This window comes from Lissotriton vulgaris, chromosome 10, assembly GCF_964263255.1.
Source record: "Lissotriton vulgaris chromosome 10, aLisVul1.2, whole genome shotgun sequence".
NCBI classification, from domain to species: domain Eukaryota; kingdom Metazoa; phylum Chordata; class Amphibia; order Caudata; family Salamandridae; genus Lissotriton; species Lissotriton vulgaris.
In genome coordinates, this window is record NC_141698.1 from 770,511,498 (window position 1) to 770,537,807 (window position 26,310).

Below are 26,310 nucleotides of genomic sequence, written 5' to 3' on the forward strand. Positions count from 1 at the left end.
GGAGGAAAGTTGGTCAGTGGGCATCGCCATGATGTAAGAAAACAGCTCCCAGATATATAGCCACAGCACAGGAGCCTGCAAGCGTCCGAGCGCCCTTCGCACAACCAACCAGCCGAACGGGTAGATGAGAGTAGGGGTCCCTGATGGCATGAGGATGGGAGTGGATGGCGTAGGGTTCCGGAGCACTCTTAGAGTGCGATTGCCATCTTTATGCGCCAAGCCACGCCTCATCTTATGCATTAGCTGCATTCTCCATAATGGAATCGCTCCACATATATTTGGCTGAGGGGGAGGGATGCTCGGCATCATAAAGTTTGAAGACTACTAGTTTGATGGGAATATAAATTGAACAATGTATCCAACAACAAAACAACTTTGGCCCTGATAGACAACCCATCCAAGCAGTGGCATAGCATGAAAAATACATGAAAGACAGTGGCTAAAGATGGTGGACCCCAAGCCCAATATCTCTTTATGTGTAGTTGCTGTTCTTTTTGATGTATCGATGACAAAAGCTCTATCAACAGACAGCTAGTTGTCTGTAGCAAGATCTATTGACATTTCTGTGCGCACACAAACTATATTTTCGCTGTCCTACATGTATAACACAATGTTGCAAATACAGTTTGCTTAAAGTCTGCCCTTTACAACAGTATTTGAGCATGGGCTGATTTGGTGCACAAACTTTCACTTGAAGTGCATAATTGGAACCCATCCTCAATGCCTATGCAACAATGGGGCATTACATTTGGAAGCCATCAGGCATTAATGATACTTGGACACATTGCATCTGCGGTCCTTCCTCCATTTTCTCTGCCCGCAAGAACTGTCATTTGCTCAAGTGACTTAGAACACTCCGATATCACAGATTCAAATCTAAAATTTGACATCAAGTCTGATTCGAGCATTTGCAGCATGTAACCTATTCTTCTGATCAGACCTCTTTCTAACACAGTCTTCCATTTTTATGGAGCAATATGTTGGTGATTGAAATGATATCCATGGCTGGGGACTGAACGTCAAGAGGCAAGATGTAAGCCTTCTTTGTTTAAACTCACAAACAGTATGTCATCTTTTTTTCTTGTAAGTGTTTTCACTTAAAATGTTTAAGTCTAATACCATTTTAGCCATAAGGGCCCTCTTCTCCTATATTAATTATGTGTAGTTAACGGTATAGCGGTTTGTCCTAGAGATTTCAGGTTTTGTTTCTAATCGTAACTGGCAAATGAGACATAGCTAATCTGTCGTCGACAAAAACCTTTTTGGCACACTGGTTCCCGCCCTCGATCCCTCCCGCAATCCCCAACCCCCCCCCCCCCCCCCCCCCCCCCCCGAACAATCCAACTTTCAAACTCTACGCTCAAGTTCAGAATCCATTGTTCCAGATCTGAGTAACTATCCCACCGCCCACCCCCCAATCCCCAAACCAATAGAAAGCATAGTATCAGTCCTGTTGGTCCACACAGGGCTGTGGTAGTGTTTCTTGTACGGGTCGTATCCGATGGCGGCCTCTCTGGCTTCCCACCGGACTCCCCCACCCCACCACCACCGCATGGGCAGAGTATGTGCATCACTCAGAGGAAGAGGTCTCCTTGGCCACCTCCGCCACCGCTCGTTCCTGTGTGATGACAGAGGCGTCTGGTTTCAAGCGGTGCGATGGGGACCGCCTGCGACTCACTATCTGCCATCCCTCCCGGCATGGCCCTTGCGATGCTCTCGTTATGGGCTCATCATCTTCCTGGTCAAGTCCCAGGAGGGCGCAAGTGTCCTTAAGCGATCGCAGTTGGTGGAACAGTCCGTTCCATTTGAATATTAGTCTAAATGGGTGGCCCCATGAGTAGGGGACCTCCTGTTGTCGCAAGAAGTCCGTTGCTCTCTTGAAGTCTTTTCGTTTTTGCAGAGTGATGGTTGATAGGTCTTTACATAGGGCTATGGGGTTACCCTGAAACTGAAGAAGCTGTACTCGCCGGGCCTCTCGGAGAATCCGCTCCTTTAAAGGGAGGGTGGGTCTTTGCTGGATTTGGGCTGGGACTTGGCCAGTAGTTCGTGGAGCGTCTGGGGCCCTTTCTTTCCCCCTCTGTCCCGGCATGTCGTGAGCAGCCCCGGAGACAAACAGGCGGTGGGTTTCAGGGCTCGTGGTAGGTGCAGAAGTCCGGTGTTGTAAATTTAGGGGCGAGTCGTGCTATCACAGGTCAGCTCACCCCCGCACTGCCCGGGGTCAAGACGGCGGACACGAGTCGACCTCCCCGCAGCCGGCCAGGAGCGTAGCAAAACCAGCCCCCCTCTCCAATAGGCAACACACCCCACAACCGGGCCGCCACCCAGTACTGCTCAGCAGGGGCTTGTGAATCCGGGCCCCCAATGTCTCAAAGGGAGTGTGCTTAGTCCGGCCCCTCAGGCATAAGTGTAGCTCGGCCTCTCCGGTTAACCCCTACGCCGGGAGCTCGATTGTGCCCCCCGAGCCTTCTGTGGTGCCCACCTCCACTCTCTTCACCTTTGTGCTCACTGGCTGGAGAGCGGCCCTCCGTCGTGATTCTGGCCTTTCAGCACCGCTCCGCGCCCCTTCCGATTTTGCCCCGGTCCAGGGGGACTCACAGGGCCACCGTAGCGTTGTTCTCGTTGTCGGCTTCGGGGTCGCGCTGATTGCTTCGGGGCACTCTCCAGGCCCGGTCCACCGTGGGGGGGGGGCAGTGCCGGGTAATCCGCAGCTGGTGGGGTCCGCTCCTTCTCCGCTGGGGCGCGCCGATAGGCCGCGCCAAAGACCGCAAATGCCGGGGTAGAAGGCCCGAAGCCGGTGCCTCAATTTTCGCGACCTCCGGCCGGACCTTGCCTGATCACCGGCCGGGTCGCGGGGACAGCGATGCGCTGCGGTCTGGGTCCACGGCTCCGGGGCCAGCAGCGGAGGCTCAACCCAGCAGGCTCCGTACTCGATGCGCCAGGTTTGCCCCAGAGACGTCGGGGCAGTGGGTTTCCGGGCTGATCAGATCTCTGGAGCGGCCGCCATTACGGGCCGCGGTCTGGCCTCCCCGCGTCCGGGGACCCCCACGAGGCGCGCAGGTCAAGCTGCTAGATTCTGGGGCCGCAGCTGCTTTGCAACACCACTCCCTATTCTTTCCTTTGCTTTTAGGGAGATTAGGCGATGTTTGTAGGCGTTTAGGCGGGATCGGGCAGGGAGCCTCGGAGACCTGCGTCCGATCACGCCTCCATCTTGGACACGCCCCCAGTAGTGTTTTTCTTTTTAATACACCAAGGGTTTGCTCATAACGAAAATGTGGAAAACTTTGAAGTTGCTTATCGTGTGACTACATCTGAAAGAAAGACGTTAGATTCCTTACCTTTGAATTACCCCTAGGCGTCAGACTGGATCCGGAAAGTTTTCGTCAGCAGTACCCCTGCGTGTCGGTAGGCGTTGTCTGCGGCTCCGCGTCAGTCATCGGCATCGTGATTGCCGGGATGACGTCGTCGGAGTACTTCGACACGCCCATGTGCGCTGACGTCAGTTCTTCTTCTTTCCGCGCCAGCAGGCGCAGATCCGGAAAGAGCTAGTACCCTTAGGCACTTTTTGACTAACTTTTTGGTCTATTTTGACAATATTTTTCAAATCAATTCGACTCCTGGTTCTGGTAGGGATGCCTGGATTTAAACCGTGCGACTCCGGTCACCGACTGATGTTGGTGACCGACCCCACCGCCGGTGTCTCTACTGTTCCGGGGCCGACCACGACAACAAGTCGTGCCCGGACTGCCGGGCCTTCACCTCGAATGCTAGGCGGGAGCTGTCCCGTACGCTTCTTGTGCTCCGGCAGTCAGCTCCGCGCTGCTCGAGGTCCCGGTCGAGGAGGAAGTTGAGGGACTGGTCGCGGAGCTGCAGCCATCGCCGCTCGTTAAATCATCACCACTCGTCTGGCTCGAAGTCCTCCAGTAAGTCGAGGCATGGGAAGAAGTCAAAGAGGCGACAATGCTCTTCTGACTCCCCTTGCGCAGCTCTGCCGAGGGTTCGGGTGGCACCATCTGCGCAGCTCCGCCGAAGCTGCAGGAGTCTCATCCGGCTCCACACCCTCCGGTTCCTGGGCGTAACGGGACTCCGGGGAGATTTCCTCGTGGCCATGAGGACTCTTTCCGCCGTCGAAGCTCGCTGGTGCGCCTTCGTACCCCTCGGGTCCAACTAGGGGTTCTAGCGTGCCGGCGGCTTCGGCCCCCGGTTCGTCAGCGACTTTGTTCCTGGCGCTGCAGGACCCCCCTGGGATCCAGGCCTGGATCCTAGTCGACACCAGTCGACCTCACGACTCCTCCGCTGGCGCCGACCCCTACGGTGCCTCTCCCAGCGCCGTCCTCGGGCGACGCCGTCCCCTGTTTCAGTCCGGATCCTATGTCGGAACTGCGCCGCTCAGCTCCGTCTATGACGTTGATGGGTGAGGCCTCTACCTACGACCCCGCTCCGTCCTTTATGCCTGTTTATCAGGATACGGATGAAGGGGAGGACTGGGAGGGGTCTGAGGACCCTCTGGCACAACAGTGCCCGATAAGTCAGGACTAGGTAGATCAGCTGGGGGAGGCCAGTGGTCTTGACACCTCACCAGACACTGGTTTCATCTCTCCTCCCTCCGTGGCTACGGAGGAGGGTGCTACATAAAGCATGGTGTTGCGCAAGGCAGCCAAGGCCTTGGCTCTTGAGCACACTGCTGAGGCCGTGAGGACTAATCTCCTCACCGAGGTGCTTCAACCGCCAGTAAGCTCTACGGAGCCTATGCTGCCGTTCAGCCGACGTTCTGATGGGCACTTGGTCCAGGCCCTCCACAGTGCCCCCTGTGGATCGGAACGTCGCCCGATGCCACCGCCCGGCTCCGGGCGACCCCTGCTTTCTGTCCATACACCCCACCCCCGAGATTCTGGTGATCCATGCCTCTACGTCCCAGACCGCTTTCCCGTCCACTTCCCCGGATCGGGAATCCAAAGGCTCAATCAGTTGGGGAAGAAACTGTTCTCAGTCAGCTTGGGGTTGCGGTCTATTAATACAGCGTTCCTATTGGGCCGTTACACCCACTAACTGTGGGATACGGTGGCGGACGTGCTGCTTCAGTGTCCGAAGGAGGCCCGGACACTGCTCGCCCAGGCTCTTGCTGATGGGCGAGATGTGGCACGGTATTCCATCCGATGTGGACTTGATACCATGGACTGGCTGGGCAGAGCGATTTCCACGACGGTGGCGATCCGTCGCCACGCCTGGCTGAGGTCCGCCAATTTTTCAGGGGATGTCCAGAACACGCTAATGGACATGCCCTTCGATGGCCGTCTCCTTTTTGGCGACAAAGCGTTTCAAGGACTCCCGGGCTACTGCCATGTCCTTGGGCCTGTCGGGCCAGCGCCAGCAGACTTCTGCTTTTCGTCCCTTTCGTGGCCAAGGAAGGGGCGCCCCCACATGTTTGTCCAGCCACAGGCCGCAGAACCAACCTCAATGTGGACGTGGTAACTGCCGTGGCGGTGCAGGGGGACAGCGGCCTGGTCAGTCCACATCCACCCCGCAGCATCCGCCTCAAAGCCCTCCTAGCCCGTGCTTTCAGGCCCATTCAACGCCAGTGGGGGGCAGGGTTTACCATCACTTCGGACAGGTGGGTGCTGCAAATCGTCCGAAGGGGCTACTCCATCCCCTTCGAGGCAACCCCTCCAGCCATGCCACCGCCATGTCGGGGGATCACTTGCGACTTCTGCCGGAGGAAGTTTTGGCCCTCTTGGCCAAGGGGGCCATCGAGCGCGTTCCTGGGCCAAAAGTAGGTTGTGGTTGTTATTCCCACTACTTTTTGGTTCCCAAGAAGGGCAAAGGGGGCCAACGCCCTATCTTGGACCTCAGGAGAGTGAACGGCTTCCTCCGGAGGGAGAAGTTCAAGATGCTGACTTTAGCTCAGGTCCTTGCTGCCCTGGACCCAGGAGACTGGATGCTAGCGTTGGACTTGCAGGACGCTTATTTCCATATCCCCTTCCTGCCGCCCACCGGCGCTACCTGCGGTTCACGGTAGGCCACGAGCACTTTCCGTTTACCGTGCTCTCCTTCGGCCTCACCAGTGCCCCTCCGGGTGTTCACGAAATTGATGGCAGTGGTCGCAGCTCATCTGCGCAGATCAGGGATTCCAGTCTTCCCCTATCTCGATGACTGGTTGTTGAAGGCGGGCTCGCCCCAGACAGTCGTCGCCAATCTCCTGCACAGGCTGGGGTTCTCCATCAACGTGCCGAAGTCACACCTGAGTCCCTCTCAGAAGCTCCTCTTCATCGGAGCAGTTCTGGACTCTGCGCAGGTTCGGGTTTATCCTCCCGGGCAGCGGGTTCAGGATATTCAGACTCTGATTCCGATCTTTCGGCCTTTATCCCGATCTTTCAGCCTTTATCCCGAGTTTCGGTCAGGCTGACGCTGCGGCTCCTAGGGCTGATGGCATCCTGCATCCTGCTGGTATATCACGCCAGGTGGCGGATGCGGGCTCTGCAGTGGGACTGGAAGTTCCAGTGGGCACAGCATCAGGGCAACCTGTCCGACCACGTCCTGATCTCACAGGACACTGCGAATCAGCTGCAGTGGTGGCTCACGGATCGCGATTGGGTCAGTGGCAGATCCCTCTCCTTCCCCAACACAGTGGTGACGGATGCGTCCCTCCTGGGTTGGGGGGGCCACATGGGAGAGGTGGAGATAAGAGGCCTCTGGTCTCCGGTGGAGTCCCAGCTCCATATCAACCTTCTCGAGTTACGGGTGATCCGGCTTGCACTGAAGGCATTCCTTCCCTCTGTCCGGGGAAGTGTAGTGCAGGTGTTCACGTCCAACACCACCGCCATGTGGTACTGCAACAAACAGGGCGGGGTAACACCTGGCAGGTTCCCTGATACCAGGGCGGACGAACTCAGCCGTCGGTGCATGATGGATCACGAGTGGCGTCTGAACTCTGGCGTGGCGCAAGGTCTCTTTCAGCAGTGGATAGAGCCTTGGTTAGATCTATTCGCCACCGAAGAGAACGCTGAATGCCATCAGTTCTGTGCGGTGGAATTTCCAAGGCGGTACAAAAGGGGGTGGTGATGGACAGGCGCTCGTGCGGCGACGCTTTTCGTCGCGACTTAAGTTGCGGTCTGTTGTACGCCTTTCCACCTATACCACTTCTGCCCAGAGTGCTGAAGAAGATCAGGCGCAACCGTGCCCAAGTCATCCTTGTGGCTCCGGACTGGGCACAAAGATACTGGTATCCCGAGCTACTCAGTATGTCAGTTGATCCCCCGATTCGTCTGCCTCTTCAGGAGGACCTTCTGTTGCAGCAACAGGGGACAGTCCTCCACCTGAACCTGTCCAGTCTCCACCTACATGCGTGGAGATTGAGCGGCGACAGTTGAGGCCATTTGACTTGCCTCCTGAAGTCTGTGATGTCATTCTGGCAGGCAGGCGTTCCTCCACAAAAATGGTATCCGCCTGCAGGTGGAACAAATGTGTGGCATGGTGCACAGCAAAGGCTGTGGATCCCCTTTCCGCCCCTCTTTCTGAGGTTCTCCTCTTTCTTCTTTCCCTGGCCTAGCAGGGCTCTGCTCTGGGCACCATCCAGGGATATCTTTCAGCTGTTTCCGCCTTCTTGAGGCTTCCTGATAAGCCTTCTATTTTCAAGTCCCATATTGTCAATAGGTTCTTGAAAGGCATCACGCACATGTTCCTTCCTGTTCCTTTCGTGATGCCTCATTGGGATTTGAACCTGGTTCCTACTCATCTGATGTGCGCTCCCTTTGAGCCACTTCATAATTGCCCTCTTCACCTTCCGAATCTCAAAACTGCTTTCCTGGTTGCCAGCACCTCTGCCAGAAGAGTGAGTGAGCTCCAGGCTCTTTCATCTAAGCCTCCTTTCCTCTCAGTCCATCCGGACAAGATTGTTCTGAGGACTCATCCTTCTTTTCTGCCCAAGGTTGGTACTGCCTTTCACATCGGCCAGTCCATTACCTTGCCCACCTTCTTTCCTCCTCCGCATCCCTTTGAAAGAGGAAGAGAGGCTCCACCGTCTGGACCCAAAATGTGCGCTCTCCTTTTACCTCACCACACACAACAGTTCCGGGTGGACGACCAACTCTTACTTGGCTACGTGGGCGCTAAGAAGGGACGGGCGGTGCACATGCGGACCATCTTTTGGTGGGTCGTTTTGTGCATCAAGGTCTGTACTTCCTTGGCTAAAAAAGAGCCTCCTGTGGGGCTGCGCGCCCATTCTACTCGGGCCACGGCAGCTTCTACTGCCCTGTGTTGGGGAGTTTCTTTGCAGGACATTTGACAGGCAGCTACATTGGCCTTGCTGCACACGTTTGCCAAGTACTACTGCCTGGACAGTCCAGTCCGGAGAGATGGCTTTTTTGGCCTTCCGTTCTCCAGGACTTTCTGGTGTGATCTTGGTTCGCAGACCTACCACCTGGGATTGGTTTTGATGGGGTATCTATTCTAAGGTAAGGAATCTAACTAACGTGTTTCTTTCAGATTAGTTAGTTAAATTCCTTACCACCCCACCCATCCTCCCCGTTCTGTGAACCGATATCTAAGGTTAAGGTATCTCCCTTTGATGGCCCTAGTTTCATGGCACTAGTGTCTGTTTCTTGCATGGCTCTGCGTTCCTGGCATGGGAAGCTATGTACAGAACTGACATCAGGCGTCTAATAACTCCGACAACGTCATCCCGGCGATCACTACGACGGACGCAGAGCCGCAGACGATGCCTACCGACGCGCAGGGGTACTGCTGACGAAAACTTTGCAGATCCAGTATGACGCCTCTAACTAATGTTTCTTACAGATATATCGTTACTGAAGGTAAGTAACTTGTTCTTCTATGCCATCCTCTTCATTTTTATGCAGCGATGGACTGTGACATTTGGTGGATGATATTGCAAAACACAAAATCCTAAAGTTTTTGACATGAGGTTTTTATCCAAAATATGAAAGCTGTTCTACTATTTAACACGGGTCATTAACCTACGAGATAAGTATAGTATGCATAAATTATTGAAAAATGTTCAGTTTTAGGAGTCATTTGTATGCCTTTTGTGTATCCATTAGGTGATAAGCAGTTTGTTCTTATTATAACTGTAGCAATTATGTGAAATAAAACTAAAGAGTTGTATTTCAGAATATTGCGTATTACTATATTAGCTGGTTAAGAGCACATTTTAAAATAGTTAGTTGATTGAATTTTACTTAAATAGAGATGACATTCGTTTGCTTGCAGTCCACTGTTCATTTGTTTGAACCGGACGATAATCTAAAGTTGTAGTTGTTTCAATTCAAGGTTTAACAACTGATTTCAGGCTAGCCATGTTAAAGAAGGAGGAAGTGCAGGCCTCATCCCCAGCCAGTTCCTAGAAGAGAAGAGGAAAGCATTTGTTCGAAGGGACTGGGAAAATTCAGGTAATGTTTCATTCAAAACATAAAATGCTTACATTCATTTTGAATAATCCATTTAAGTTAATCTGTTATTAGGAGCATTTTAATGCGAATTGAATATGTAAATTGTCATTTCATGGAAAAAGTAGCTAAAGCTAAAGGGCTGGTTGATATCATGTTATAAACAATATTTGCAAAATATCGGTTATTTAACGGCAGTGAAGGAAACGCCAGCTGTGCCTACAAAATCGTCCTCTGCTTTTCTTCTGTATCATTCTTCTGCAGCCCGTTTTTTTGTGAAAGTTTGTTGCTCCCTTGTGGTAAAATGATCTCCTTGATTAAAATGTATGATTTTATTTTTGCTCTTAACTTTTTCGTAGATAAACAGTGCCTCATTGAGTAACTTTTCGTTGTGAGTCTTATTTTGCAGCGATAGGAAAAAAAGGAAATGTCACCATAATTTATTATAGCTTTACGTGTTAATGCATTACTGCCCTTGATATAGCCACCACTAAGCTCTATCAGTAGATGCATGTTATTTTTGTCATTATTTATTCAACAAAAAGCGCCTCATTAAAAAATACTTTTTTATCTCCATGCTCATCCCATCCTCCCGTACCTGAACTAACTGAAAACCTCTGCCATGTACAACTCCTTTTAAAATTTTACTTTAGTAAGGGCTCTCAATATTTTGCTGTCATTAAGATCAGTTGTGCACTTGAAACAAAATGCTTACTCGCGTCTGTCCTTCAACATAACATATTGCACGATAAATGCTGGAAAAATTATGGCAAAAATGTCAGCTTCATGTTACAAATAAGACTTCTTAAATAGAGTTTCTGCTGTTCTTCCCAGAGTGTCCATTTGTCTACATTTGCAGCATGGCCGTATTAGATCCACATGCTGGACATAGTTTTTTTGTGTCAACATGTAGGTTCTCAGGAATGGTATCTTCCACTCCCCCCCCATTTGTATAGCGCCGACTATGAATATTGTCCCTCAGAGGATACGCGTGGCTAAAAGAGGGAACTGGTGGCACTGGTTTTACTTTTGGGGAAACCTGTTAATAAACACATCAGCCTATTTAGAAATTTCCCGATTCTCACTTACAGACAGTTGGCATCAATACACTATTTATTAAATAAGAATTTAAAATATTTCCTTATCAGTTTTATCACAGATCAACATAACAACCAATCAAATCAAACTAAATCAAAACATAGGACTAGCAACCCATCGTAACTGCAAATGAACCCCACCCCTCCTTCCTCCCATTGCCACACTTCCTGCCTCCCTATACAGTTTTATCTTGCACATACATGACTATATGAACGAGTAGTTTTTGTAGCCTGCGGTATCTGATGTTAGTCCCATTGACAAATAGGCTCTTGAGAGTCTCTAGCCTTCACACATTAAATAACTCCACATCAAACAACAATGACCATAATACTTTACTTCTATCCTTTGTGAACCATCAGACCACGACGACTACTCCTTCCTCCTCCACACGGACGCATTTCCTGATTCCAGTGGGGGTCGTCTTAAAATAAATCAATCAGTCGGTCTAGATTTCCAGGTAATGCATCAGTTTCTGGTGTGTCTGCATCTCCTTTATCAGTCGGGACTCTACATCTTCCCATTCCACTACGTCCTCACAATTAGAATACATCCTAAATTGATACTTTACATTCCCGCAGAATAATCACATTGGGCTCATAAGGACGAGAAACATTTTGTATGTAGATACATCTTTACACAGTAAGTGAGGATAAAGCCAAAACAAGAGAGATTATATTGATACACATATATATGTGTGTGTGTATTTGTATGTGCGTGTGTATTTGTATGTTTGTGTGTATTTGTATGTCTGTGTATTTGTATGTCTCTGTGTGTGTGTGTGTGTATATATATATATATATATATATATTCACTGAAAAAACCATAGGTTATAGACCATATATAGTTAGGGATTAGCATTTAAAAAACCTTATTTTATTTGCACAAAACCATTGAAATTCCATATATAGTTAGTTGCACTAACTATATATCGCGGACCCGCAATCCACTGCTAATGATGTCACATATTACATCATTCATGACATGGTCAGTGACATCACTGATGACATCACTGATGACATCTCAAATGACATCACTGATGACATCACTGATGACAACACCCAGTGACTGTATGTTTCTGTAAAGTTAAAATATGTCTTACATATTGAAGAATGAGTGGATGTATAAGTGTCTGGATGAAGGCTTTAGTAGGTGCATGACTGACTGTATGAGAGAATGATTAAATGTGTCTCACTGAGTGCATGGGTTAGTGATTAAAGTGTCTTAATTTGGCAATCATTATTTATGTTCTTCTGTAAACTGCTGCATGTTTAAATCAGTAGCTATATCAGTAACTATATGGGTTATTGAATGGTTGCCCAAGTATTTGTATGGGAGACTGAGTATGTGTGTGGTGGCTGGGAGGTGTATAACTCTGTGCATAGATGTGTGAGCAGTTGATTCCCTAGGTGTATGGGTTCAAAAGTGCATGTAGAAACAGCTGTATGGACAGTTGACTGTGTGCATGAGTATATTGGTGAGTGAATGGATATCTCAGTTCTACATGTCAAAGTAAGTACATATGTAAAACACACTCCATGTGAGAGTTGACATATATAAATAACTGAACATAAGAGCCGGTGAATGTGAGAGTGGCTGTATGAATCATTGTGAACTTGTATCAAGGATTGTGTTAGTATATGTTTGAATAAGTAAGGTGTGTATAACTGTATAGTTGAGGAAATGGAGGTGTGATTAATTCTTTGCATGACTGACTAGGTGTGTGAGTAACTCCATGGATGTGTGACAGTCTGTGAGTGCCTGTTTACACTGAGTGTATCTAAGGTTATATTAGAGTCTGAAGATGTATTATCACATAAATGATATCATCAGTGATGTAATCAGTAATGTCAAATGAGATGTCAGTGATGTCATCAGTGATGTCATTTGAGATGTCATCAGTGATGTCATCAGTGATGTCATTTGAGATGTCATCAGTGATCTCATCAGTGATGTCACTGACCATGTCATGAATGATGTAATATGTGACATCATTAGCAGTGGATTGCGGGTCCGCGATATATAGTTAGTGCAACTAACTATATATGGAATTTCAATGGTTTTGTGCAAATAAAATAAGGTTTTTTAAATGCTAATCCCTAACTATATATGGTCTATAACCTATGGTTTTTTCTGTGAATTTCATTGGTTTTTTAAAAGCTAATATCTATAGCTGTAAAATATATTCTTTATTAAGTGACGTATCACGTAGCCCGTGAGACGCCTCATGATGCATCGCATAACCGTGACGTATCGTCTCTGCAGCGCAAACCAAACCCAAAACGTAAGCGCGCCAGAACACGCTTAAAGATATATATATATTTTTTTAACCTTAATTAGACAAAATCCACACGTGCACATATCACAAACGTTCAAAAAACACAATATGTCGGACTCCCGTTACGCTGCCGGTTAACGTACCAGGAAGCACCTTTACCGCGAAAAATCGCAATGTTTTTTTTTTTCACCCCCCAGGGAACTTTAATTGCCCCCTCATCAATCCTAGGGGTTCAGGAGGGGTCTGCCTTACCCCTTTCATTCATTTACACCTTTTTTTTTTCCACCTCTTGTCTCTCGATCCCACAGAGAGACAAGATGGCGGCCGCTCCAGACTGTTTACAATGATAACAGCCAATCAGCTTCTCCTCAGACTCCCGTTACACTGCCGGTTAGCTTCCCGGTTAGCTGCCCGGTTCGCGTACCAAGACGCGTCTTGGCCCGGCGTGGCTCTATAATATCCCCCTCATCAATCCTAGGAGGTCAGAAGGGGTTTTTTTTTTGGCCCCGCGTGGCTTTATAATATCCCCCTCATCAATCCTAGGGGGTCAGAAGGGGTCTACCTTGCCCTCTTTCCTTCATTTCCCCCTTTGTTTTGGCCTCCTCTTGTCTCTCGATCCTACCGAGAGACAAGATGGCGGCCGCTCCGGACTGTTTACAATGTCGACAGCCAATCAGCTCCTCCTCAGACTCCCGTTACGCTGCCGGTTAGCTTCCCGGTTAGCTTCCCGGTTAGCTGCCCGGTTAGCTGCCCGGTTCGCGTACCAAGACGCGTCTCTACGGCGAAAAAATTGGATTTTTTTTTTTTTTTTTTTGGGCCCGGCGTGGCTCTATAATATCCCCCTCATCAATCCTAGGGGGTCAGAAGGGGTCTACCTTGCCCCCTTTCCTTCATTTCCCCCTTTGTTTTGGCCTCCTCTTGTCTCTCGATCCTACCGAGAGACAAGATGGCGGCCGCTCCGGACTGTTTAGAATGTTGACAGACACCGGAGAGCCAATCAGCTTCGCTTCGCAAAGTTCCGATACGCGAAAAGTTCGCGAACCGGAGCGCTGCCCGGAGCGCTGTTACAGATATATATCTTGTTTTAAACGTTAATTTCTCAAAATTCACTGAAGCACATATATTGAGACCTAGCAAAGGCACATCGGGCTAACAGTCCCTACAATTTTGCCAAGTTTCGTGGAAATCCATTCAGCCGTTCGGGCTAAAAGTGAGGCCAACCGCCCTATGGAAATTAACATGGGAAAAACGCGTTTTGGGACCCCCCTTTTTTCTCGGCCCCCCCTTGACGAACCCCCCCCCCCCCCAAATTTCCAGGAGCTGCTCAGAAACAAAATGTGCCATTTTCCTGAAAATTTCAGCCAATTCCGTCCACAAACGCCAAAGTTATTAGGCATAGAATTTTCAAAAGTTCCATAGAGAAAAAATCCTAACTATATATACCTACTGGCTATCGCCAGTAGGTAAATATATATATATATATATATATATATATATATATATATATATATATATATATATATATATATATATATATATATATATATATATATATATATATATATATATATATATATATTCACTGAAAAAAACCATAGGTTTCACACCAGTTATAGTTAGGTGGAAATTTTACTCGCATAAAACCATTGAAATTCCCACATTATAGTTAGTTGGACTCACTATAACTTGCACGTGCAATGCACTGCTGATGAAGTCACATATTACATCACTCATGACATGGTCAGTGACATCACTCATGACATCACTGATGACATCTCAAATGACATCACTGATGACAACATCCTTGTGCCAAAGTGGCAGACCTCCTATCAGCATAAAATAACCTTTGACACACCCATTCAAAAATAGAAACTAACATTTTCTTAAAAAAGGAGAAACCTTGTTCACCAATGTTCACCCCAGTGGGTCGCATGCCTTGCCCCCAACAAAATGTACATATCCATACCCAAGTGGGCTGCTCGAAGCTGACAGGGCTATCATCCTGCCCATACTCCTTCCACAACGCGGACGTGCCATCCCCACAGCGTCTTTTGTTTGTTGTCGTTGCAGGCCCGCCATGATAGCAGTGGGGCTTCCTCGCGGCGGGGCACGCCGCTAAACACGAACAAGAAGAGTTGCATTCCTTTGTTGGGGGCAAGGCATGCGACCCACTGGGGTGAACATTGAAAAACGCACTACAGTTACCAGCATGCAAGTCGCGCATACGCCCACTGGGGCGGGATATTTAAATTTGCGCAGGTGGTGCGTTCGCTGCCTTCTCCCAATGCCAGTGAACAAGGGCGACAACACGCCCGAAACACGTTTGGCTAAAAGACTTTATGCGAAGGAGCAGCTGGTCTGTGCATCCTGCATTCTACAAATAAAAGGTTCAACTTGCCGTGGTGTGGCTTCTTCTTTGGAGGCAACTCTTCTTGTTCGTGTTTAGCGGCGTGCCCCGCCGCGAGGAAGCCCCACTGCTATCATGGCGGGCCTGCAGCGACAACAAACAAAAGACGCTGTGGGGATGGCAAGTCCACGTTGTGGAAGGAGTATGGGCAGGATGACAGCCCTGTCGGCTTCGAGCAGCCCACTTGGGTATGGATATGTACATTTTGTTGGGGGCAAGGCATGCGACCCACTGGGGTGAACATTGAAAAACGCACTACAGTTACCAGCATGCAAGTCGCGCATATGCCCACTGGGGCGGGATATTTAAATTTGCGCAGGTGGTGCGTTCGCTGCCTTCTCCCCATGCCAGTGAACAAGGGCGACCACACGCCCGAAACGCGTTTGGCTAAAAGACTTTATGCGAAGGAGCAGCTGGTCTGTGTATCCTGCATTCTACAAATAAAAGGTTCAACTTGCCGTGGTGTGGCACTGCTCAACCAGCAAACCATTTGGCCACATAATATTTCAAGCATGCATACTTCAACATCCTCATGCAGAAGCACAATATGTTGTGGGGCTCTGTTCCAATTCACTGAGCCCCACTGCGATGATAACGGATAGGGGCACTTTTGAACATACTACAAGTATTAGGATATTTGTCCACAGAAAAAAGTAAAACATTACTAATTCTCTGTAACTGAAAACAGACTTCCAAGCCTTTATAATCTTCTAGTAAATATGAAAATGAGTAGTACAAATCCAGACAACCACCACCACAGTGTTTTATTTCAACAAAGTACTATCCTAACTCAGAGGATTTGGCACTTGGCCATTCTCAACAGTGACTCACTTGCGGCACACGATATACCAGGAGAGCAGTATCTCATAGCAAATACCTGAAGCAGAACAGTTGAGACAGCTAAAGTACGAGTTGAATCAACAATCCCTCTCCCCCTCTTATGGAGGCCGCGCAGTGGGCACGCCAAAGGCAAGCCTGTCTGCGCCCGTTCGGGCCTGGACCGCGCCCCACACCAGAACCCCTGGACCCCGCGAACAATGAAATGAATGAAAATTGAATAAAGAAGAGACAAAAAACGAAACAATTCATGGACATTCTTTATTGACTGCATTCATATTTGTATTAATGATCTCTGGTGGTGCATCCCACAGCGGGTGGAATTTTCATTGTTTCTTCTAAACAAATTGCCTCTTGGGAGCAACAGGGGCTGTGGTAGTGCACACCATAGGAGCTAACAGCTCTGCATTCATCATATAACGGAGACGGGTGGGCCTAAGGCCAGTAGAGAGGTGCGGCACACTCAAAATCCCCCCTGGCTTTGGGTGTGGAGTTGTTCAACAAGTGGGCTATAAGCATTAATAAAGTATTTACCTTTAGAGACAGTTTTTTCAATTGCTTTCTTTGCACAGAGTACGTGAAAGTCTGACTCTAAAATAAATATTTGCATATACACTAGCATAAAGTAGTTAAAGTACAAATCCAAAATTGTATTCCAAGAGAAGCTTCTGAAGTTCAACTTAATCAATTAATACACTTCTGATTTCTTTTTTTCAAGAAACCCTGTAAATAAAGGTTATTAGAGAGGCACAACAATTCAGTGTTGCACATTTTGCATAGTTCAAGGTTAAAGCTGTAACAAAGACAACAATTGCCACATGCATTGCAGTAGCAATTCAATTATGTTATTTTTATGGCAGAAAAGACCGTGACAGTGAGACCAAGAAATCGCTCGACACAGAAAAAGCAACATAGTTTGAATACTTTGAAAATACGTCCCTCGCTGACATGTGTGGCTTAAACATGGATAGCAGTCCAGGCTGTTAAAACATTTCATTGGTTCTTATCAACCTTCAAATCCTCTACCTTGGGGCAGATACTGCTACATAAATGCTCCACAGCATGTAAATGGAGAAATCATTTATGGTGCAAATTAAACTTACTTACCTATAAAAATAAATTGTAATTGAAACTTATAGATTCACACACAATTCTCTCTCCTATCCTGTAAATAGGATAGGTACGTTCTATTTATTTGAAAGGATTTAAATAGGAGTTTACAATAAACAGATCTTGATCCACTCCTACACAGACTAGACAGGGTAAAATAATCAAAAAATGGTAGCCTTATAACAGGGCATTGTGTCCTTATGCTGAAATGCACAGAGAATACACACATTATGTCTGTGGTTGACACCAAAAGGTGAAACCTTTATTTCTATTAAAGACCATTCTGGACTTAATCACTAGACGGTGGAATAATGCACATTGTGTGAATCTTTAAGAGAGTCACGCTGCAAAGTTATTGGCACAGATAAGTAAATAGTTGCATTCTACCCAGGAGTCTACACACAACCAACATAATTAGAGATTCTGCAAGAGCATTCTCACTCTTGAGAACAGAGTGGGATCCTAATATGGGGTTTCAGTTTTTTATATGTCCTCTTATTTGTAGCTCTCATGGAGTGTGGTGTAAGAAACAGTTGCCTGGTGGGCTCCTGTAATCTTAGTATTAGACACAGAAGCCGTCTTTCTTGTTGTATGATTTGCAAGGTCTCAAAAATACCGGAAGTTAGAACTTGCTAAAGCATAGATTTAATATTTAGGTTTCTCTTCACTTTGTTTGAAACCTAGTATATTTACTGAATCTCATCTGACTGTGTTTTTGACAGGCCATATTTGAGGTGATCTAGGGCAATGCCTCTGTTTTTAAAAAGAGATATTCACCTACACAGCATTCCGTCCTTGGACTGTGGAACCTCTACCCTAAGGCATCACTATCCGCTACAGCTGTGGATAAAGTCTGTAGTGGTTCCTTTAGGACTCTATCTCGAATCGTGTCAGTGATTTCTCATGCCACTTGAGGCTAAGGTAGGGAGAAACACTCCACCCAGACCTTGTTATGGGATGAAACCTCTTGGTAGATTTTTCCTTTCTGTTTGCCAGAAGGCCTAGGTTAGCCCCCAAGCCAGTAGCCCTGTCAAACCTTCTACTTCCTACATGGCACCGGTTGGTGTAACTTACATCAAGTTGTGTGAAAATCTGGAAGGCAGACATATAATAGAATTATCTGAAAGGTGTCAGATAAGTCAGTAGTTGAACTAACCCTTAGTTTTCATGCCCTTTGCAGTATTTCACAATGATGCATGCAGCCTAGATTAGTACGCTTTTTAAGGCTTCCTAATACTCAGTTGTACTTACTTTGCAGTTTCCCAATGCAACAGGAATAAGGCATTTTAAATTCTCCTCTTATAAATTAGCTTATGTTATCACCCGTTCCAACTTTTATTTTACCATGGTATTATTCCATGCACCACTGAGTCGCAAGCTATTATTATTAATGCAATGATTTACAAAGCAAATAACTTTCACTTTCTAAGTTCCCTTAATGCACTTTTCCTGTATTAATACACCACTCTGTCCTCCTCTATCTGGGCCTAGTCTGGGGGCTAACACAGAGAGGGGTGAGGTTGGAAGTAACCTACTGAAAGTATTATTATTATTGCACATCATGTCTCAATGTAGTCCAAATTGCAGAAAGGCCAGGGTAGCACCCACACCAGTACGCAGTGATCCTCTCTACTAGAGTCTTTAGTTTGAGGTTTTCACCTATCTGGGAAGAGTAGGTTATTAGCTCTCAAATCAATTTGAACTTTTTATGTTACTTATAAAACATGAATTTAACTGGATGGAGAAGCGCTCCCTTCTTTTTTGATTTAAGATTAATCTTTTACTTTTTAAACCAAGCATGCTACAGAGGTAGCACGTTTGTCCTGAACCGTGCCTACTCACAAAACTTCCTACCTCGAGTTACATGGTACTCTACCCCTGTGCACTGTTGCTAAATGTGATTTACTTCATACTGAACTCAAAACACTTTTTAACTTTCTTCAGACTCATTTTTTGAGAAACGTATCTCAATAATCTTACACTTCAACAATTTAGATCAGCACAAATAATGCTCATAAACAGTAAAGCTTCAACTCCAGCTTTATCTTTGATTTGCAAATATTCACATCAACATTTCCACAATTTTCGCAAATGAGTTTTACATTTTTAAACAATAAACAAACAATGTTATCATCTCTTGTTGATTCCAGTAGATGCCCAATGCATTTCGAACCAAATGGGCTCTTCTTCAGGGGCCTGAAAACTAAACGCATATAAAACTTTATTGACAAACGACATTTCAATTTGTAAAAACTGAATTTTACATAATCTTTCTCTGTTAAGCATCTAATCTGCCAAGGATCACAATATTTTTTACTTCTGGTCCTCGTATTCGCACTGCTTGACATGAAAACAAAAATGAAGATAAGAATAAAAATACATACAGAAAGTGAATTCTCAACGCTTCTAATCCCTTCGCCCCACCGTGACGATGCGTGCTCTCAAACATTTAATTACTCACTCAATTCCCATTGCCGAGTGTTGTTTTTCCCTCGAAAAACTGTAAAACGAAAAACATGCCGCCTTATAAGCTCAAACCGCCCGCTGACTTAATCAGCCTGTTCGCTTACCTAGATGTTCTCAAACACAAACGCCTTTCGCTCCTCAAAACTCCTGAATTCAAACTTGCCTCTCGTGTACCTTAAAAAAAATGTATGCGTAATAAGAACCAGGTCGTATTCTCACTAGACTCAAACCACCATGCTAATTTCTCTAAACCCTTTGTAGAAACCTGCACATACCTGATCAACCATATCATTCTGCGTCTGACAAGCGCCGGGACTGTGAAGTTTTCAGTCGCCTCCAGTTCATGCTTGAACTTACAACCAGAACTTCTTTCCACTGAATGAAACAACACTAACAATGGATTATGCGCCTCACAGACTGCGGGCGCCATCTTTGAATGGTTACTAAACGCCGATTTCACCCATACGAGCGAAATCCTTGAATGTCACTTTCAATGTGCGACTTCAGTATTAACAGTGCTCGTGCAGTTAAATGAAAAAAAGTAAAATCGAAAAGTTGAGCATATGTCAAACTTGCTGCTCAGTTTACCTCTATTATTTACAGTACAAAAACAGCATACATCAACCCACAGGCTCAGGATCACATGTCAAATACCTGATAATTCACAGAAAACATATATAATCTATTTTCTCATTGAGACCCCTAGGTTCCTGTGTTTCTAAACGTTTAATCCAATAAATCTCCCTTTGAAGCAGAGATCTGGTTAGATCCATGCCTTCATGTGGTTTAATTGACTCTGGGCTATGTTGTGCTTGCCCTCAATCCAATGTTTAGCCAAATTACTTTTGATGTTTTGATTTCTAAATGTGCTTTTATGTACCGATATGCGAATTTTAAGTTTTCTCTCTGTCTTTCCTACATATAATTTCCCGCATGGGCATTTTATATAGTAAATCAAATTGTTGGAGTTGCAATCAGAATCATGATATAATGAAATAATTCTTCCAGTCTGAGGATGATGTAATGTTGCCCCAACTATTACATTATGACAATGAACGCAATTAGCACATCTTTTCATTCCTCTATACTCTTTTTGGTGGTGTTGTACAGGTGCTGTCATTCGTATTTCCTTCAAATTTTTTGATCGTGTGAAAGCAAAAATTGTTTTTTGTGAGAAGATCCCCTGAAAATCAGGTTCGTTTTGTAACAGTTCCCAATGACGGATCATAATATTCTTTATCCTCTACAACATAACCATACTATCAGTATTTTGTGGTTATAGGAGATGGCTTCATGTTTTTGCAAGCTAAGTATTTCTTTTGTTAGTCAGAACGTTTATGTTGCACTCACTGCTAAGTAAACCTGTCTATTTGAGTTTTTGATGTTTTACTGGTTTGACTATTGACCTATGTCTCCTTGAGGTTAGATGTTACTTTGTGGTTAAACTCAGATTCCCTGTATCTTTTGAGAAGGGTGTGGGATTAAAAAGAGCATACTTTTCTGCTGCCAGCAGAAGAGTTTTATTGTAGCAAGCTACTTGACTAAGCGGATTACAACAGTCATGTTATGGCTCCAGTTGATTTTGTGTGAGCCAACTGCTTGGTTAGGATCCCTGCATTCTTCTTTCACCCAGGTACTCGGAGAAAAATGTGCCACTGCTTCGATTTATGGTTTACTTTAATGCTTTTCGATTTTGTGAACAAACCACACTGAGCACAAGCATGTTTTTAAGATGAATTATCCCTGCAGCATGATGACCTGAATATTTTTTCGCCACCTAATTGCTGTTTGTTAATTGTGTATTTTGACTGTGTTGTAAATGTTCTGTAGGCAGTGATCATCTTTTTTTCTGATTTGAACAAATTTTTTTGATATATCCAAACTGGCGCACTAGCAAAAAAAATTGCCATGGAGTGTTCAGATTTTCTTTGTTGCATTTTTTTTTATTTTACTTATTACTAAGTAAATCGCGAAGTATGCATCTCTCACAGGTCCTTGTGAAGAACAGTTCAAAATGGAGAACAAAATCCATACAGCCAAAGAGTAGGGGAGTCGTCCAGCACATATCCTCTCTCGATGTACACAAAAATGTGTGCAGTTCCGCTGTGTCACAGGTTCCCGTTGCGAGTCAGTGATAAGTGTTGGATCGCCAATCTTTCAGGATGCACAAGCCCTCACCCACCAAGGTGGGTGGCATGCTTAATCATCGGGCTGTGCTCTTTGTTGGGTGGACACTGCAGTACCCTGCGGGCCCCAGACAGGACTCTTTTTCCGGAGATCTTTTGTGATCTTTATGCCTGTGTTATCCACTGCATAACACTGTGCCCTTTTCCCGAATCGTGAGGGAAATGTAGTAGACTGGGAGGGAAAGTGGTCTAAAATTGTCTAAGGACATCACGATCTCTGGAGATTTACACTCTGATATTGTTCATGCCAACATTCATTTCATCGAAAAAATCGGGAGAAAGTGGACTACTATAACTATACTATACTACAAGTCTGTCTGACTTAGCATCTGCTTTTGAACAGTGCCAATCTGTTCTTGCATTCCTGCACGTGATGAATTGCTTTGGACCATTGCCGCCATGGTGTGTTGAACCTCTTAAGCACCTTCATTGCTTTTTGCCTGACAAGTTAACTTTTTGTGGGGCATTAGTATCCTTGCTAGATAAACTGCATTTCTGTAACACTGCTTTGTGAATTAAAGTGTAGACCTGCTTGCCTAGGTTTGACAGAACAAGTCTTGTCCTGTTTGTGTGAGGTATTCTGTGATTTTGCATATTATTCCCACTTATCTACTTTCCTGTCAGTCTGGTATGGGTTGCCACGGCTCGAAGAGTAATGTCACTTTATTAATGTTATTTGGTTGCCTGTGGTAATCTCTTGTCTGGGATTACAGGTACATCAGATCTTGCTGTATTTTAAAAAATGAGATCCATTGGAAACCAAGAAACGTCCTGCCTAAATAAACAACTTTATTGGCATTTTGTATTCTAACAGCAAGGCTTCTAGACCGGATTGACACTGTGTCCACATATTCCTCCCCATCCCACCATTTTCCATTTCTTTCTTTGTGTTCCTTTACAGTGTCTTCCTTTGGTGTCATCGTTATTGGTGTCATTGTCCTGGCCATTAGGTCTATGTCAACATAACCATACTAACTTCCATCTTTCTCACCCCTGTTCGTGTCTTGTTCTTGATATTCAGTGAGTGTCGTATGGGATTATAGTACTTGTATATGGTGTGGGTTTCCTGCAATCGCTGCCCTTTATCTGTCATCGCCCTCTCCGTTTGCACTTTCATCGCTACTACCGTCTCTTCTACCAGCTGGAATGGGGAGGGGGTCTCTTGCATCCGCAATCATGGCTGTCCATGCCTGTGCATCTTGCTCAATCTTATCGTCTTTCCTAACCTGTTTCATGTGAATTAATTCTGCTGTCGCCCATTCAGTTATCTTTCAGCCACCCCTCCATCTTCGGGAGAAGTGGGTTAAGCCCCGAGATTGCAATCTGCTTCTTTGCCAACACCAGACCTAACAGCACGAATCTCCTACTTAGTTTTGGGGATTTCGGCGTGGGTAGCAGTCCCAAAATTACAGACCGTATTGTCTTGGGAATTATCCACCCTGTGGCTGTGTACTCGGTCCAATGTGTCCTCCCAGTACTGATTGAGTGCTTGAAATTCCCACATCATATGTATGAGTTTTGCCTCCATTTCACCACATCTGGGGCATGTGTTTGTGCGCCCTGGGGATATTTTACTTCGAGTTGATGGTGTTAAGTAAGCTTGGTGTATGGTATTATATTGTATCCGTTTAACTCGAGCATTGAAGCTTATCCTCTTTGCTCCTGCATGTATTTTCGAGCACTCTCTTTCTGATATGGACTCATCTATCACTTCCTCCCATCTTGTCTGTATCGGGAGGGGCCTTGCAGGGAAGTAATGTCGGAGTGCTCTATAGATGTTTGCTGCCAGTCGGTAGCCCCCTGCCATGAAGAGCATTGTCTTTAGTGCCAAGGTACCGGCAGGCTCCTGAGGGAAGGAGGGCCTTAATTTGTGGGCCACTGCTTCAATCTGCCCATATTGTAGGAATTGTCCATACCCCAGATTAAAGGCGACCTCAGCTGCCTCTTGAGAAATAAACTATTCTCCCATTGTGAGACATCCTCCATCTACCCATTTATGGGTGGACATTGAGTGTGTTATTCTCTTAAAGGTTTTCACTATCCACAGTGGCATATCCGGGGCATAGGGTGCGTGCCCAATCACTTTCTTGACTGCTGTTTGTCAGACCGTAGTCATTTGGTGAATAGCGTATGGGTAGGACCTGGGGACTCCTGCTCCAAGCTTAAGGAGGACCAGGCGGGAGGCTCCTCCATGGGTGCCTGCCAGGAGCGGCCTCTCCCAGTTATCGTTTTCCTCTAACCAGTAGACAGCGTGTTGGAGTTGAGGCCATATAATATAGCTCTAAGCGAGGTACCTCCATTTCTCCATCTTCCCATTTTCTCTAGAGTGTGTCTAGTTTTATGCATTTTCGTTTGTTTCCCCACAAGAGTTCTACCAGGAGGCTGTCTAATGTTAAAAAGTACTGGTTTGGGACCCTGTAAAAGGAGTGCTGGAGGGCGTAAAAGCAGCAAGGCAAAATGGTATTTTTTATAATCGCTACCCTCCCCATCGGGACAGAGGTAACTCTTTCCAAAATCTTATGGAGTTACGGTTGCCCTCTACTACCCTGCCTATGTTATTCTCTAGGTATGCATCTAGGTAGGCTGTATGCATCAACCAAACTCCTAGGTATTTTATTCCTTCAGATGTCCTAGGCAGTCCCACAGCCGGCAAATCATACACAGATACCCCTGCCAATTTTCCCATCGGGATCAGTTTAGATTTTCCTGGTTTGATGCGGAGTCCAGAGAGTGCCCCAAATTCCCAAAGCTCCCAGAGAAGCACCGACACCTCCCTACCTGGCTGGCATAGGTATATCAGTGTATCTTTTGCATATAATATGATCACATAGTGTCCCCAAAGTGAATTCACCACCCTCCCATTTTCTCTCTTATATTCACTTCCAAAGGCTCCATTGCCTTCACAAATAGGAGCGGGGACAATGGGCAACCCTTTCGGGCGCCCCTTGTTAGTGTAAACTGTTATAACACCATCCCACAAAGTCGTATCCGGGCTGTTGGATTTGTATAGTGTAATTGGACCCACTGAATGAACCCCTACCCCAAACCCATCCTCCGCAAGACCGACCAGACATACGCCTGTTCCACTGAATCCAACGCTTGCTTGATATCCCGCATTGCCAGTGCCCAGTCCTCGGTCATTAGGCGTGGGGCATGCCATACATGTGCCAGTCTTCGTAAATTATGAGTAGTGTTCTGCCTTGGTATAAACCTGCCGTGATCGGGGTGTATGAGCTAGGGCACACATGGCAGCAACTGTGCCGCCAATATCCCGCTCAGGAACTTAGCGTCTTACGTTTAAAAGTGAGATTGGTCTGTGGGAGCCTGATTGTAGGTTGTTTTTTGTCTGGCTTCAGTATCATAGTCACCACCGCCTCCTGCAGGGATGTTGGCAAGGACCGTCTCTCCAGTGACTCATACATATCAAATAGGCGGTCGGCTAGCAACAGGGCACACCATTGATAAAATTCAGCCGTAAGTCCATCACTTCTGGGGCACTTTGCCGGTTTAAGACTTCTGATGGCAGCTATTATTTCTTGCTTTGTGATTGGTGCCCGAGAGTATCTGCTGTCGCTTGTTCTAGTCTTAGCAGATCTATTGTATCTAAAAAAGCACGTATTGTTTATTTGGGCGGGGAATTTTTATTCTGGTATACTGCAGCTAGGTGTCCACCAGCTAAAGTGTGAATGATTGCCCTTTGAGTGCATACTATTTCACCAACTTCATTCCTTAGTTGGAGTATTTCAGTCTCTGTTTTGACGAGTCTCGCAAGGAGTGAACCAGTCTTATCCCCCTCTATGTGGAGTCACTGTCGATACGCTGCATACTTACATTTATCCAATCTGCGCCAGGATTCTGTTAAATGCAAAAAACACAGTTGATGGACAGAATGCAGAACAATGTCTTACATTCACCCCAGTACAAAGATCTGGGCCTAAATCCATCGTTTTTGTTGCACTCCACACCGCCCTAGGTCAGACAATGGCTATATGCAAATCAGCCTTGACCCTGTGCAGGCTCTCCAGATCACTGGAGTCAAGCTATCCAGGCTGAAGATGGCTGATAGCCAGAAACCGGTCCTTGGATGCTTGATCCCGGTCTAGTAAAGACATGGCTTGGTAGTTCGGGCTGGACTGTTCCCATGAGGCACAGGGTCAAGGCTGATTTGCATTTAGCCATTGTCTGACCTAGGGTAGTGTGGAGTGCAAAAAAACAATGGATTTAGGCCCAGATCTTTGTACTGGGGTGAATGTAAGACATTGTTCTGCATTCTGTCCATCAACTGTGTTTTTTGCAATTTTCACCCCGAGTGGGCTGGATATGCTCAGACGTGAGTCCCAGGCTCTCCACATGCATGGAGTCAAGCTATCCAGGCTGAAGAAGGCTGATAGCCAGAAACCGGCCCTTGGATGCTTGATTCCGGTCTAGGAAAGACATGGCTTGGTAGTTCGGGCTGGACTGTTCCCATGAGGCACAGGGTCAAGGCTGATTTGCATATAGCCATTGTCTGACCTAGGGAGGTGTGGAGTGCAA

The 26,310-nt window shown here is 46.3% G+C and overlaps 1 protein-coding gene across 2 annotated transcripts in view; it reads left to right on the top strand.

The window, feature by feature from the left end:
- The window catches only part of PALS2 (protein associated with LIN7 2, MAGUK p55 family member), a 985,569-nt gene that overhangs the window by 644,271 nt on the left and 314,988 nt on the right, over nt 1–26,310 (top strand). For both annotated transcript variants that reach the window (XM_086941681.1, XM_086941682.1), the window contains exon 8: nt 9,302–9,401. In XM_086941681.1, the coding sequence (XP_086797807.1) occupies nt 9,302–9,401 (100 nt within the window). The remainder of the gene's footprint in view (nt 1–9,301; nt 9,402–26,310) is intronic.